General features: G+C 42.3%; 1 protein-coding gene across 2 annotated transcripts; it reads left to right on the forward strand.

The window, feature by feature from the left end:
• The first annotated feature begins 790 nt into the window (after nt 1-790).
• On the forward strand, nt 791-9,506 carry ZNF436 (zinc finger protein 436). Of its 2 annotated transcripts, XM_081055041.1 has the most exons (4): nt 791-930; nt 2,218-2,310; nt 3,112-3,238; nt 5,468-9,221. In XM_081055041.1, exons 2-4 carry the CDS (start codon nt 2,278-2,280, stop codon nt 6,718-6,720), a joined length of 1,413 nt encoding a protein of 470 aa, XP_080911167.1. In that variant the 5' UTR covers nt 791-930; nt 2,218-2,277; the 3' UTR covers nt 6,721-9,221. The 2 variants fall into 2 exon arrangements, with proteins under 2 accessions (XP_080911167.1, XP_080911168.1); XM_081055042.1 differs by lacking the exon at nt 791-930 and having other exon boundaries at nt 1,916-2,310; nt 5,468-9,506.
• Nucleotides 9,507-16,329: the final 6,823 nt, after the last annotated feature.

The raw sequence follows: 16,329 nt of genomic DNA on the forward strand, positions 1-16,329 counted from the left end.
TGGGGACCCTCTGTGATTCCATTTTTTGTGTGTTTGTTTTGGTACCCATACCAATTTTAGATGGGGTAAGAGGGTACAATCCTGTGGAACTTAAAGAATTCCTGGCCTCACAGTGTGGGCTGAGGAGCAGGAGGGAGAGTGGGAGAGTCTGCCTCATGGCTTGGTAGGGTCCTAGTCCTTTTTAGGTACTTGAGTAATTTAACCATAAATAACTGGGCACTGACTGGGAACAGGACACTCACTAATAAAAGCACTGCCTGGAGTTATGTTCAGAAAAAAAACTGAAGTCACTCGGTGGGTGGATATATCTGCAAAACAAAAGAAAAGCCCCTTTCCCAGCCCAGGCAGAGAAGCCTCCTGTACAGTTAGAGACAACAGGCTTCTGGGCACGTAGCCAAGGTTCTGGGGATATTTATAACTTGAAGAGGGTGGGAGTCCCTAATAAGCTGCTATATTCTTTTTCCATCACTTCCCTCTCCAAGGCTACAGCGAGCTCAGTGCTCTTCTCCACGCAGCATGCCTGCTTTCCCTAGTGCTCGGCTTCCATTGTCTGATTTTCTCGTCCTGGCTGGGGAAAGGAAAGGCTGCAAGTCCTTCCGTTCGGAAGAACTCCAGCTGAATGCAGCGTAGCTGCCAGTGGTGCTTCTTGGCTAGCTGCTGTGGTCTCTGAGGGATCTGCCTACGAGCCTGTGGTTTCTGAGCTGCCTGAGAGTTTGAGGTCTCGGGAATCGGAGTCTTTGGGATCCGCCTACGATCTCTGTGCTTTGCCTGCGAGGATTCGACATCTACCTGCGGGTCTGAGCTAATCCGGAACCTGCCAGTGATCTCTAGAATCTTTCCGAACGTTAAGACTCAGAGAACTCTGCCCGCGGATTTGGAATCTGGCGATCTCGGAGCCGGCGATCTAGTGGATCTTTTGCGGGCCAGGAGGTAAGTGTTCGTTCTCAGCTCGAGTTTTCGGCTTCCTATCTTCAGCCAGTCAGGGGCTGTTAACATCCCGAGGGCCCACCCGGCTCAGGCCCTCAGAGGCTTACGATTCCATTGGAGCCGGAGGCCGCCAGGAACCCATTTATCAGACAAGCCTTGGGCATGACAAGGGTGGCCCTTTCCAGCGTTGTGGCCTGGCTCTCTTCTCCTTATGCGCCCCGTTCCTCCACTCTCTCTCAGGATTTTCGCTTTCTGTCCGCTAGGCGCAACTCAGCCCGCCCCTCAAGGGGCGCCTGCTCTCGAGGGACAGGGTCCGACGTCCCTATAGGGTTAATAACTAGCTAATAAAGCAAGCACGCCGCGGGGCCCAGCAGCTGAACGCACTCGCAAGCCCTTCGGTGGCGCGGGGCCTTTTGGGAGTTGTAGTCTGTGTAGCAGGGTGCAAATGCCGCAGGTGCTGCTGGGAGATGTAGTGCGTGGGCGGAGCTCAAAGTTCCAGCGCGGCCGCGGAGTCTACCCTGGGGAGTGGGCGGCTGCCGCTTTCCTCTGAGGCCCGGGCTGTCAAAAGAGAGAGAATCCCGGCGGCACCCAACACAGGCCAGCGCCTAAATTAGGACCAACGTCCCAATTAAGGTCCGACTCAAGATAAGCTTCTAGGGACATGAGAAGCAGGGCTACCTCCCTGGCTTAGTCGGGCTGTGGTCTCCAATAGAAGAAAGCGGAAGATACTCCACCCTAGCTAGAAGGACGCACTTCTTTCTTCACCCTTTTGTTCTTTTCCTTCTTTGGTTTTTGGCCCCTGACTGGCCTTTGTACGCCGGAATGGAACTCCAACTCCCGGCAGGCCACAGGGGCAGGCGCAGGCGTGATAGAGGTGGCCAGACATGCTACAAGAGGTGGGCTTAGTGTTTGGCTTTTAATTGGCAGAGCGTTTTGCCAGCTTCGTCCGGTGATTGGCTGAGGCAGCTGCCGGAAAGGGCCCAGCCTCGAGATGGAAGAGCAGAGGCGTTCTGTGGGCTGGGCTGAGAGCCCTCTCCCGGAGACCGCAGAGGCTTGAACCCCCAGCCTTGGTGGGACCGAGCCAGAGAGCTGTCTTAATAAATTCCGGCATTGCCTCTACCCCTTAGTGGCGGAGAAACAGAGGGCAGGTCGCGCTCCAGGGTCAGGGAGGAGAGTGACCCTGCCCAGGTCCAGGGCCCTTCCCACCAGCCTGGCGGCCAGAACTCCAGCCCTGGGGAGTGGGCAGGGCCTGTTTTCTGTGCCTCACGCCCTGCTTTTCGCCTCCTTTAGCGCTGTGTGCTAGCTGCTTTTCCTGCTCTCTCTCCTGGGAGGCGATTCCTTGAGCCCGAGATGGCAGCCACCCTGCTCATGGCTGGGTCCCAGGTAAGCCGGGGGTGGCTTCGCGGACCCTGCCCGTGCTTACCCATCTCGCCCGGCGTTTCTTTGCTCTGCAAATCCCTGTGGGAAATTCCCTGGGATTAGTAATTAGCTTGGTTCGGTATTCTGCCTCCAGGGACCTAGTAGTACCAGGCCAGTTTAGCCACAAACAAGCATTTATTGAACACCTGCTGTATGCTTTTAAATACCGGGGAGACAAAAGATGGATGAAACGGGGCCTCCCCGCCTGCCTGCTCACAATCTGTAGGGAGACAAACGCATCCGTTTAACCGTGATACAACGTGATAAGAGCTGTATTTGCCTTAGGAACAAAGTACTGTGATGTGGGAACCAAGAAGTGGGAGTGATGAATTCTATCTGAGGGATCCAAGGCAGGAATGGAGCAGAGCAGAGGGGTGGGGGGCACTGAAGAATAGTTGGTACTGGAACAGGGCTTTAAAGAATAGTAGGATTTCTCTAGTCTGAGAAAGATATTCCAGGAAAAGAGGAACATTGTGAGTAAGGTATGGAACGATGTAGGTGCTAGATGTGTTCTGAAAAAAGGACAGCTAGAGGATAAGGTTCCGGAGTGGGACAGGGATATCTGGCCATAGGAGCAGAATAATCAGCTCATAAATTGCTCCCTTCTTGACCACATCTCTTTTTAGCTTATTTCTTCTTTGGACTCCACAGGTCAGACTTAATACCTTTTGCCTCCTCAACAATTCTAGCCATGTCTAATTTCAAGAAGAAAAACTAGTACTAACCTCAGATACCAAGTAATGAGGACACATTGTGTGATTTCAGGCACCTGTGACATTTGAAGACATGGCCATGTATCTCACGCGGGAGGAATGGAGACCTCTGGACCCTACACAGAGGGACCTTTACAGGGACGTTATGCAGGAAAATTATGGAAATGTGGTCTCATTAGGTAAGTAAGGAGTCTCTACCTTTCTTCATCCCACGTTTTTGAGACTGTGTCAAAAATGGCTTAGCTCTTTCAACACAACCCAGTTGTTTGATTTTTAAAGCATTTAATTGGATGTTGGCTTGAGTTGAGTCCTCAGACATGTCTTTGAGTATGGGAACATCATGGTAATATTGTCTAAAAAGAAAGAATGTTTCTACACATTTTAGAAGCATTTGGATTTCTTGTGCCCTGAGTCATTTGCCATTCTCCAGCCTGTTTGTACAGATCACTGACCAAACAGGTCTGACATAATGGTGCTTGCCAGGATATAAATGCCCCCGTAAACGGTGCTTTTACTAGAAGATGAGGGGGTTCTGACCCAGGTTCATGGGAAGACAGAAGCCACCTTTCTGTGTTTGTTTTGGCTTCAGATCCCTAGTTTTGCCTCCGGTCCTTTATTTATCTGGAATAGATACTTGTCTAGAAATGTTTCAGAGTTGGTCATAGATTTCAAGTGTGGCAAATATTGTTCCAGGAGAATCCTGAAGTAAATGAGATCACAAATTCTATTAGTGAGGGAAACTAATTTTTTTGATGGTCTGCAAACCTGTTTTTTTCTCTTAGGTCTGAGTGTAACCAAAATAAACAGTATATTCTTGAGCTGAACAGTCTTTAGACTCACTTTGTCTCCTGTTGAGATTTGACAGCAGTTAGCAACCATGTGTAGTTTACTAGGTAATCTGCCACTCATTAAAACTAATCCTTTTTTTGCAATCTGTACTCCTATAGTTTTTTCAGAACAAAAGACAACTATGAGGGGTTTTCTTTTTAACTTCAGCTCTCTCTGATGTCCCAAACTGCTTGGATCCTTCCTTTAGAAAAGCAACTAGAAATGCAGTTATCTATCCAGCCATTGGCAGTCTGTAACCCAAAGTTTCCACTCAATCCAACGAAAATAAGAAATGAGAATCTTAAAGAAATGTGAATTTACATGTCTATAGTTCAGTCCAAGAAGCACTTGTTAGAAAGATGGAAGCATGGAAGCACCAAAAAAAGAAAGAAACAAAAGTTGCTTGCCAAAATAAGTTTGGAAGTGTATTAAATAATGTTTACAAGTATTCTTTATCTCAAGACTCTTTAGAACCTTTAACGTGTTATCAGGTGTTATGAATTTCTAAAAAGATGATGTTATATGCATGATTTATCAAACTAATTTATCTATGGACCCTTTTCTCCCAGCATACCTAGTAACCTCTTTCTGAAGAATGTACTAAGAAATACAACTTATAAAATGTGGTGTCTGGTAGGAAGTTTCTTGTACACAGTGGTTGTATATACTGAGGGTGCCAAAAAAATGTATACAAGTGGACACTTTGGTCAACGTTGCTCAAGCAGTAGTTTGCCATAATCAGAAGCGTCTGGATGCTGATGGTAACCACTTTGAGCAGCTCTTGTAATTGCAGAAGTCAAATGTAACTTGTATTCATCTTTTGTTACTGGTATATATTGAGTATTACAATTTTAATAGCTTATTCCTTTCTTAAGATGTGTATACATTTTTTTTGGCACCCTCTGTATATTTTCATTTGAAGACTGTGCTTCGTGAATGCTAAAAATGTTCTGAGCTGAGCATCTTTTTTGCCTTCTCCCACCTTCCTACGCCTATTTTCATTAAAAGGCTACTGGAAAGTAGCAAGTAGCATTTGGCAGTCACTTGTCCTGTGAACTAAGACTTGATATAAATAGATAAAAAGTTATTTTTCTCCATGCTGTTCTAGTAGGTTCTGAGAAAGTAAATATTATATAGTGGTAATGATAAAGGCTTGACCAGTTAAGAACAAACACATATACACACATGCGTTCACTCATAAAATTTCTGGGCTCTTGGCTATTAGAGATTCTAATTTAGAGTCTCTTATATTCTGTGTTTCTGGTTTTCTTCTTTTGAAACACCAGGAATATATATATAATTTTCATAAAGAACCATTAACTGTATTGATACAAAGATCAGGTAGACCTCTGATCTCAGGTAGAATTTGAATCCTGGCTCCGCCATTTACTACTATTATCACCTTTTGCAAGTCACTTTTCTCTGTCTTGGATTTCTTATTCATAAAGTGGAAATCATCATAATGCTTGACTCTCAGTTGAGGTAATTTATGTAAAGAACTGAGAACAGTGCCTGCCCACAGTAGATAATTTTTGTGTGTGTTTACTACCACTATTATTATTCTTTACTCTTTATTGCAGATTTTGAGATCAGGAGTGAGAATGAGGTGAATCCAAAGCAAGAGATTAGTGAAGATGTAGAATTTGGAACTGCATCCGAAAGACCTGATGGGAATACTGAAGAAAATCATGAAAGTGAAGAGGCCTTTGAAAGCAGGGATAGGTCAGAAAGACAGTGGGGAGATTTAACAGCGGAAGAGTGGGTAAGCTATCCTCTCCAACAAGTCACGGATCTGCTTGTCCACAAAGAAGTTCATGCAGGCATACGATATCACATATGTTCTCACTGTGGAAAGGCCTTCAGTCAGATCTCAGACCTTAATCGACATCAGAAAACCCACACTGGAGACAGACCCTATAAGTGTTATGAATGTGGAAAGGGCTTCAGTCGGAGCTCACATCTTATTCAGCATCAAAGAACCCACACGGGGGAGAGGCCCTATGACTGTAATGAGTGTGGGAAAAGTTTTGGAAGAAGCTCTCACCTCATCCAGCATCAGACAATCCACACTGGAGAAAAGCCCCACAAATGTAATGAGTGTGGGAAAAGTTTCTGCCGCCTCTCTCACCTAATCCAGCACCAAAGGACCCACAGCGGGGAGAAACCCTATGAGTGTGAGGAGTGTGGGAAAAGCTTCAGCCGGAGCTCTCACCTAGCTCAGCACCAGAGGACCCACACAGGCGAGAAACCTTACGAGTGTAATGAATGCGGGCGAGGCTTCAGTGAGAGATCTGATCTCATCAAACACTACAGAGTCCACACGGGAGAGAGGCCCTACAAGTGTGATGAGTGTGGGAAGAATTTCAGTCAGAACTCCGACCTTGTGCGCCATCGCAGAGCCCACACGGGAGAAAAGCCGTACCACTGTAATGAATGTGGGGAGAATTTCAGCCGCATCTCACACTTAGTTCAACATCAGAGAACCCACACTGGGGAAAAGCCATATGAATGTAACGCTTGTGGGAAAAGCTTCAGCAGGAGCTCTCATCTCATCACACACCAGAAGATTCACACTGGAGAGAAGCCCTACGAGTGCAACGAGTGTTGGCGCAGCTTTGGTGAAAGGTCAGATCTAATTAAACACCAGAGAACCCACACAGGAGAGAAGCCTTATGAGTGTGTGCAGTGTGGAAAAGGTTTCACCCAGAGCTCCAACCTCATCACACATCAAAGAGTTCATACGGGAGAGAAGCCTTATGAATGTACCGAATGCGAGAAGAGTTTCAGCCGTAGCTCAGCTCTTATTAAACATAAGAGAGTTCACACTGACTAAATCCTGTAATTATGACTGAGAAACGGTTCATTTGAAGGTACAATTTTATTTGATATCAAAGAGCTCTCCTACGACTGAGCTTCTGATACCATACCACATTTCCTTGTGGGCCACAGTTTAAAACATCAAAGAAGACAAGCCATTTGAAATTCTGACCCACAGCTTTGGGAATGTTATCCCCTTCCCAAAATAGTGATTTTTATTCTCTCCATATGAATGAGTTACTTCATCAAAATCAGCCCCAAAAGTAACTAGAAATCTGGAGACTAGGGGATAAATGCTGGTAAACTCTCAGGCCTGGAAATGGAGTAAATCTTTAAAAGTTATTTCTTTTATCTTTGGCCCAAAAAACTGCTAGGGGAAATGTTGGACTGTAATAGGGTGGTCACAACTGCTTTGGAAAAAGACAACCAGAGATTTTACCTGAATTTCCACACTTATTCACTCACCATAGTAGTTGGGCACGCACATCTTCCCCTTCAGAGGGCTTTTTCCTTGAGTTGCTCATGCATTTGTTGTCTTTCTGACTTCCTAGGATCCTGCACATGAAGGCAGTAATCATAATTATTTTCCTCATTGTTTCTAATTAACTTTTTTTAAAGCTTGCATCTTCCTGAAAGCTAACTGAAGATACAGATTGAAAAGAAAAATGAAACAGGTTTGGGGACCAAGGACTTATCAGTGGTAGTGACTTCAGCAAGTGATGCCTACTGTTGTTATTGCCATTAATCAGAATTTATCAATTTTGTTTGGAGAATCACTTTAGGGAACGTTGGGTAGGACCATAAGCGATGGTGAAGTGTAAGGAGCAAGTGGAATTGATGACTTCAGGGAAGGAAGTATAGAGTGCCTTCCCAAGGAACACAGGTCATTTTTGTGTTCGTTCGCAGGTCATTTCTGTATTCTTTCTCCTTTACCCTTTAAGATCAATTCTCCCTATACTGCTAACTAGGATTTGATAAGGGCCACATCCCATTGTTTCTCTTAGCTTGCGTAAGGGCATGTGTATGTACAGTAAAATATATTCCTGTGGTTTTTCCAATAGCAGAAACTGAATTCACACAGAATTAGCATGTTCTTGGATGATGTTGATTGTATGACAGAACTACAGACATAACTCTAGTATGAGGAATGTCCTTTTCATTCTTTATGAAAAAATTGAAACACTAGTGCTCTAGTGTGCACTCTCCTGTAAGATCTGTCTTTGGACAGAACTAAGCATTTGTTTATATGTATCAGTCAATTGTGGGAGGTAATGACTGGACAGATAGGTTGATTGTCCTATTCTCAGACTGAATATCTTCTCTTTGGGCTGATCACAAGGAATTAATAAACTTAGCTAGGAACGTATTTTCATTCTCTCAGCCTACAGATATGAGTGGTTAAAATAAGAGTTGACCCAGTGTAAGCCCAGTAGTGTCAGTTCTCTTTATCTCAGCCTGAATAGGAATTAAGAAATATCCCAAATGTTGGTGCTTATTTAAGCATTTGGGGGTGGGAGTGGGAGTGGGAGGGAATTGATGCCCAGGAAATGGGACTGAAGTAAGGAACACTTTTTTTCGTTGTTTTGGAGCGTGCCCCAAGTTACTTCTACTGTGCTTTATTGTGAGTGTTGTAACATTTGAAAAATACTTTTGCCATAGCTCTTTGGGACTTGGTATAAAAAGAGCCAGTGGTCTTCTCTTGGGTAGTGTACTGTAGTGAGTTTTGACCCACAACTGTGTGGGACTGCATCCCTTGCAAATGATAGAACCTCGAAAGTAACAAAATGAAAAATGACTCCACCAAGGAGCCTTCTTTCTGTTGCACTCCTATTTAAGTATGAACTTGGGCAGGGAGCATGTTTTTTTGTTTTATACGAAATCTAGCAGGCTGTGGGTATTCATATTTTAATTGTTGAATGACTTACACGTTTTTGATGACTAAACTCAAATCTGTCTTTTCCCGTATCAGTGATGCTGTTGGTTTTAATAAATATCAAAGCTCTCCTTTTGTTTCTGTGAGCCACTATGGGCATCAGCTTTGGAGTGGCCATAGAAGACAGAATCTCCATGACCTAACTGTATTTCACCCCCTTTTCCTTCCCTACACGCCTGCCCCACCCCAACTTGTTCCTGGTGCTGCTTTTGGCTTGTGAGTGCCCCAGCCATCCATCTCTGCATATGTGCACTCCAGCTGGGAAATTAAAAGGACGAGGCCAGATCAGCTCTGTCTCGTCTGTTTCTGCCAGTTGCAGCCCATTTGCTATGTTGAACTTTGCCTAGAAATTATGCATTGGACTCCCTTTGCTAATGCTTTTTGCATGCCTTCTGCTCCCAAGACTCTGGCTGCTTCTGCACATACCCTGAACACTTTGTGCCTGTTTTCTATGGTTGTGGAGAGTGAATGAACAAGTAAGTATGTAGAGCAGTTTTCCTTATGGTATTGATCAGTTATCCTAGTGTCTATCTACATCTGTATTATTCTAACAATGTTCTATAATTAAAAGTATAATTTTTAAAATCAAAAAACTGAGAATTGTTTTAGTAACCCAGCACCAGTTCACAAAATGGTTTTTCATCAGATTCATTAAAATTGGGTACAGTTGTCTTTACATTCATGCATTTTGTACAGATGTTCTTGTGGAAATTTGAGAGTACGTTGTCTTCACACATTGGGGAGCCCTCTGGATATTGCCATATTTTGGGAAGATGCAAAAACCTAGACAATTTTCTTTGAAGATTAGGCCAGTGGCAAAGCAACCTGGAAACATTTGGTACGAGTGACTCATTAGCTTTGGAGAAGGGAAAAAAAACCAAAACCAACATCCAAAAGGAAAAAAATGAAAGGAGGACTTGTTGCTTTAGGGAGATATTTTTGGATATCTATTGAAAATACTAAAACAATTTCTATGGAACAAGTTTTGGGATTCCAGAACAGAGATACCTCTTAGAAACAGTCAACGGTTCTCTATTCATGTATAGTTGCACAGTCTGCCTGAGGCAATGAGTGTGTATTACCAGGGTGTGGCCACAATTTTCAGATTACTTACAAGTAATTTTCTCTTACGAAAACTTTTTTTTAAATGGAGAGCCAGGCTAGGCAGAAGTAGGGAACGGAAGTGCTTTAAATTGGGCAAAAATACAAATATGGAAGGAAAAACACACTTGAATTAACCCTATAGTCCAGACTTGGAAAATAAATTTTATCAAAACATTTTTTTAAAACTATTTCTTCATTCTACCCGTTCAGCATTTTTTATTTCTGAGAAGGAGAATTGAAGGAAAAGTGCCAGTCCACGTGGAGAAATTCACCTGGAGCCTCCCCTCTAAGAGTGTGAATATTTCACCATTATAATGAAGATTTTCTTCTGTGTGAGCTGTTCTCTGGAAGAGGCTAGCGGTTGGTTAGAGCTCTGCTTCCAGGACATTAAGACCCTACTGAGTTTTAGGAAATGATCATTTGTCAAATGGTTTCCTGGTGTTTCAAAAGTTAGTGTTATTCAAAACGGAGTTCCTATACCCTGGGAGAAATGGACCCTGAAGCATTGCTTAGATACCTATCTCCCTGCGTGCAGCAGAGTAGCCAATTTGGGCCTACTTCTCTGTAGGAGACATCAAGATAAAAGTCCATTAGTGAAAAGCAATTGAGGAGTAAAATTAATGGAAGAAAATGACCCTATCATGACCTAAGATTGTCTAGTAGTTAATCCCATTGTATGACCTGTTTTCCTAAATGCTTCATGTTCAAAATTTAGATCTTTTTCAGCTTCTCCAAAGGTGGTTTTGTTTTTATTTTGGGAGGAGATTGAGGCTGATAACACCAGATTCTCACTTTTGAGCCCCTGCAGCTAGCTGCATTGTAGACATCTCCACTTGGATATTACCCAGGCACCTTAAAATCAAACCCCAAATTGAATTTATAACTTTCTTCCACTGCCCACCCCCACCCCCCCACCGCTTCCCTGTATTTCCTCAGTCATTGTTTTGTTATACAAGCTAGAAACTTGCATATCATACTTGACAATTCCTGCTCCTTTAGCCATCCTCCCAAAATCAATAATGAATATTAGTTGAATAGTCATCCAGATATGACCATACCACCCCCTAAATATTTCTCAAGTGCACCTACCTTGCTCTACTGCCACCATTTACCACGTGACCTTGGGCAAATTACTTAGCCATTTCTGTTCCTTGGATTTCCCATCACATTACAGAGTTGCAAAGATTAAAGGAGGTAATGGGGCTCAAAATATTAGCTGCAATTATTCCGACCATTACCAGGCCACATCTTCCTTGTGGAAATGACCTAATGAATCTCTTCTATTTTCAACCCTCTTCAGTAGCTGCAGCTAGACTGATATTTCTGAAGGGCAAATCCCTTCTTGCCACTCTTCTGTATAAAAACCTCATGCTTGCTGTCGCCAGCAGCACACAACAAAACTCATTCTGTGTGATTTATGAGGAGGCCATGTGTGATCTGGCCTCTCCTGCTCTCCTCTGCTGCTCTTCTCTGCACTTGCAACACTCTCCAAGCTGCATCTCTTTCTACTCTTCTGGCCAACTCTTCTGCATCCTTCAAGCCTCATGCCTATCTTGTTGTAGGTAACCTTTCCCGATCCCACCAGACTGGATAAGGTATTCCCTTTTAGTGTTCCCTAGGTATATCCCAATCAAAGCATTTATTCCTGTTTTGTAATTGCCTGTTTACTTTTTCATCTCCATTAGACTTTGACATCCTTGAAAAAGTTGCTGTGTCTTGCTCACCATTGTAGCTTCAACCCCTAGCACATGTTTGACCTAGAGTAGGAAGGCAACAAATATATCTTGAATCAATGAGAGGAGAATAAACTTCATTCCCTTCAGCAGGTGACTTCATTTCTGACTTGTCACTATATTAGCTACTCATATAAGAACTGTAGAAATTCTGTCATTAGGTATCTGTCAAAAGGTATCTGGCCTTATGCAAGAGGAAGAAGGCTTCCAGATGCAATATTGACCCATTTAAGACATGACCCCTCAAAGGTTAAGCTGGGATAAAGACACCTGCCCTTGAGGGGTCCTGTACTCAATGAGTCATTGTCATCTTTGGAGGATTTCTTTCTGTGTAACTTTGGAGATGTGTTGCAAGGCAGGCTTTTCAGTACAAGGAACTTGGGCAGGACTTTAAGCTCCCTGCTCTAGGTCTGGCATCTGGTCAACCTGAATCCTCCAAGCCAAGTATAAACCAATGGTTGTTAACATTTTGGAGAGGATGAGATTCCTTTTAGAATCCAATGAAAGTTTTTTGATCCCTTGTTTTGATTGTGTTTTGGAAGTCCTTTATATATTTTGGATATAAGCCCTTTAGCAGATTTATGATTTGTGAATATTTCCCCCAGTCTTTGGCTTATCTTTTCATCCTCTTAATAGTGTCTTTCAAAGAACCCGTCTTAAATGTTGATAAAGGCTAATTTTCTGATAGGATTTTTACCCCAGATTTCCTTTTCTAAATCTCTACATTGGTAGCTCTTGAGTCATAAAACTTAAATCTTTGATTTTTTTTTTAAGCAAGGCAGGCAAGAAACGTGCTTTCTGAACTTCACTCCTTTTTAGTTACATCCACTGTATTGGTGTTTGGGTTTTAGCCTAGGTAGTACTGCCATTAGATCAGAGTAATGTGGCTGCCTCCCTGAACCCCAACCCTTTGAGTCTCTGATCTGGCCCTCTTCCAGTTGCACTTTTTTCCCATGGGGCCAAGGGGCTCTGCCCATCCAAAGCTCACACCTCTTCCTCCCCTTCTAGGTCACAAACTCCCAGTATCCAGGACCTTGGAATTCTTTGTCCAAACAGCTTACTTACAAGCCTCTTCTCCAGGTTTGTTCTCTTGAGAGAAAACCACTCTGCCTGTGTGTGCCCCCTAGGTCTCAGCTTTGGGAGGATGGACAGAGCTTGGACTTGAAGGTTGGGTAGCCATACATGTGGATGTGAGGGCCCTTCTGGAATGAGACAGAGCCAAAATAGGAAAAGGGGGCAGGTCTCCATTTGCTCCAGTCCTGGTTCCATATATATTATCAAACATTTCCATTAGTGATTTATGATAAGGAGTCAGAAGCTATGTAATCCAAATTTCTGAGGTGAGTGATTTGTTGGATGGATGAGTATGCTATGAATGGAACCAGAACTCACAAAGAAGAGGAGTCCGGGGTTGGGTATAAAAAAAGTTCATTCGTTCATAACGAAATGTTGTTGAGCAGCAGCTTATGTGCTCAGCACAAGTATAAGACTGAATGAAATAAAGGCTCTACTCTGTTGAACTTATATTCTGGTGGGGAGATAGACAATAAACAAAGATACATTATAATGTCAGGTGATAAGTGCAATGAAGAAAAATAGATGGAGACCGAATGGCTCAGTTGGTTAGAGCGGGAGCTCTGAGCAACAGGGTTGCCAGTTCAACTCCCGCATGGGATGATGGGCTGCGCCCCCTGCAACTAGATTGAAAATGGCAACTGGACCTGGAGCTGAGCTGTGTCCTCCACAACTAGACTGAAGGATAACGACTTGGAGCTGATGGGTCCTGGGAAAAACACATTGTTCCCCAATAAAGTCCTGGAAATACACACTGTTCGCCTTCCCTTCCCTAATAAAATCTTTTAAAAAAGAAAAAGAAAGAAAGAAAGAAAGAAGGAAAGAAGGAAAGAAAGAAAGAAAGAAAGAAAGAAAGAAAGAAAGAAAGAAAGAAAGAAAGGAAAGAAAGAAAGAAAGAAAGAAAGAAAGAAAGAAAGAAAGAAAGAAAGAAAGAAAGAAAGAAAGAAAGAAAGAAAGAAAAGAAAAAGAGAAAGAAAGAAAAAGGAAAATAGAATAAGGGAAGGGGAATGAACGGGGGCTGCTTTTTTAGAGAGTGGTCAAGGAAAGCCTCTCTGAAGAGGTGACATTAGAGCAGAGATCTGAAAGTCATCAGGATATGTAGGGGGAAGTACTATAAGTACTTAATTTACTGAAGAGCAAATGTAAGGGTGTTGAGGCAGTGGGTGGCGTACTGGAGGAACAACCACCAGGTGATCGGTGTGGATGGAGCTCAGTACGGAAGGGGGCAAATGGTGGGAAATAAAAACCAACTTTATAGAATAGTTGCTGAGTTTGAAGAATCCATTACATCCAAGCATATATTCATATACCCAGGAGGCAGTCGGAAATACGAGTGTGGAGCTCAGAATCAAAAAGTGGAGCTGCAAATAAATGGGAATAGCAAACCATGCAAGTGAGTGGGTGGCCCTGATAGAGTAGAGAACAGTGTCAAGGATGGAATTCTGGGACCACCAACAGGTAACGATGGGCAGAGGAGAGGACCTAAAAGGAAGTATTATAGAAACCTGAGAAGAATCAGGAGAGGAGATTCACAGGGTCAAGGACGTGGCACATTTCGAGATGTCCAAACATAGCAAAAATGTCTAGTGAGATGCTGCATTTGAAACTCTGCAAATAGAAAAACTATGTAAGTATAAGGTATTACATTATTGTTATTAACTATAATTAGAGAGCACTTGCCCCCTTCTAATGGATATTTTAACTTAAGGATAATGAGAATTTAGTTATATACACATAGTCTATTTATAAGCAATCCTTATTGTTTTATTGAATTTTAAAAACAAATGTACTGAAGGAACAGGACTCACAATCCTTGTTGAACCTTATTTATGGAACAGTATATTTAACTTGCATATTTGAATATGGGTAATAATAGTTACCTTAGGGTTCTACTGGAATTTGATTAAAAGCTTACAGTAACACTTCCATAAATGATTTGCCACATATAGTTCTTCTGCCTGCCTAAAGGGAAGCCTTAAAACAATTAGAACTCAATGGACCAAATGTTACGTTCTATAGTATCCCAGAATTTGATGTTTGGGCATTTTTGCTGCTGCTCATTCCCATCTCTTTAAATGGCTGCAGAATTCAGTGTTAGTGGGTGGACGCACCAAGGTCCTAGTGGTGAGTTGCCAGGGAACCCGCTGTTGCCAAGGGAAGAATGTTGTGTTAAATTCTTCCATGAGACCAAGTGTTCAGCACTCTTAAATTGGATTTAACAATCCTAATTGGACTTGAAAGTTGACTCTTGCTTTCTTGAGTCTGACTAGGGGAGTGGGAAGTGGAAAGGAGAGCTCACTGTGCTATCTTTCTTTTTTCACCTTTTCCATATTCCCTTAACAGAACCCAAGGACAACAGAGAACTCATGAAAAAAAAAATTAAGGACAAAAAGAATTTCAAAATCAGAGACAACAAATATTAGGTTTGGAAATATAAAGACTTAAAAACAGGGAGGTTTAATGTTATTGGTTTTGACTCATCTCTTCTGGCTGTATAGCATAAAGAGACTATGAAGTCGTTATAGGTAAATCTTTACAAGACATTTTCTTTTCTATCAAATCTATCCAAAGGACTGTTGCTCCCCAGTGCTGAGATCTTGTGAGGCCACAATTTTTGTTCTTAGATACTGTTGCTTCTTAGAACAAATTCAGATTGAATTGAGAAGCCAATTTGCAAACCACATGAGGAAATGTTCTCATTATCTTATATCATAGTTTGCTTTGGACCCTAAGTGGTATTTTCCAATTTATTCATCAGATTGACTATGATTTTTGACTGGTAAAAATATGTACCTCTACAAGTGAAGAATCTGCCAATGCTGAGACTTGAATTGAAAAGTAGCTTGATGAAGTAGGTTTGGAGTCACACAGACCTGTATTTGAGTCTTAGTTCAGCTATGTGGCCTTGAGCAAATGTTTTCACCTCTCTGAGTTTTATTTCCTCAATACAATGGGATAATATTACTAACCTTTAAGGTTTCGTGTAAGGATCAGCGATAGCATATGTAAAACACTTGACACACAGTAGGAGCTCAATAAGTGATTATTGTTTAAAACGTTATGCCACTAAGATGGAATTACACTTTCTTTCCATTTTAAAACAGCTTTGATGAATTTGAGAATTAGAAGGGTTTTCAATAAGCCAACCCAAGGATAATCTTCAAAAGAAAAGATGCTACAAAAATTACAATAAAGCAGGAGTGCAGTAAGGTCTTAAGGCAAGTTGACTACAAGCTATTACCAGTTAGTCATATGGTACCTAATTTTGTAAATGAAAGACAAACAGCCTTCAGCTCTGGTCAACCTTGATTGGAACAGCCCTGTTTGGGAAAATGCTTTAAAATAATAAAAATTATTAACGTGTGATGAAGAAAATAAATAGTTCTATTTGACAATGGAACAATTCAAGGTAGAACTGAAGTTTTGAAATAAAGCTGAGTAGAGGACTCTGGGCACCTAAACATTAGCAGACGTTGGTGGTTGATGCCCTTTTTTCCACTAACAGTCTACATGTGATATTCTTCATTTTCCATTTCTCTATCCTCTTTCTTCCTTTTTACGTTGTTTCCTTTTTTCCTTTCTCCTGTCGCTGCCTTTGAACTGTGGGCAGGTTGGCTTATCCTTGTTATTGGCAAGTGAAGGCATTTTGAAGAGGCTGAATTGATGTCATCTTGTTTGTAGTCTGAGGAATAGACTCAATGTTATGAAAGGGACAAGCATGATGAAGATGAATCTAAAAACCCAGTAAGAAGGTTTGATGATTTAAAACATTCTCTGTTAA

The sequence above is a fragment of the Rhinolophus hipposideros genome (genome assembly GCF_964194185.1).
Source record: "Rhinolophus hipposideros genome assembly, chromosome: 8".
Classification (NCBI taxonomy): domain Eukaryota; kingdom Metazoa; phylum Chordata; class Mammalia; order Chiroptera; family Rhinolophidae; genus Rhinolophus; species Rhinolophus hipposideros.

What these genes read in the sequence shown, in the direction of transcription:
- ZNF436 (XM_081055041.1), top strand. Translation starts at nt 2,278, where the DNA reads ATGGCAGCCACCCTGCTCATGGCTGGGTCCCAG. An exon ending in TGCTCATGGCTGGGTCCCAG is followed by an intron (nt 2,311 to 3,111) that starts GTAAGCCGGGGG and finishes GTGTGATTTCAG; the next exon opens with GCACCTGTGACATTTGAAGA. An exon ending in TGGAAATGTGGTCTCATTAG is followed by an intron (nt 3,239 to 5,467) that starts GTAAGTAAGGAG and finishes TCTTTATTGCAG; the next exon opens with ATTTTGAGATCAGGAGTGAG.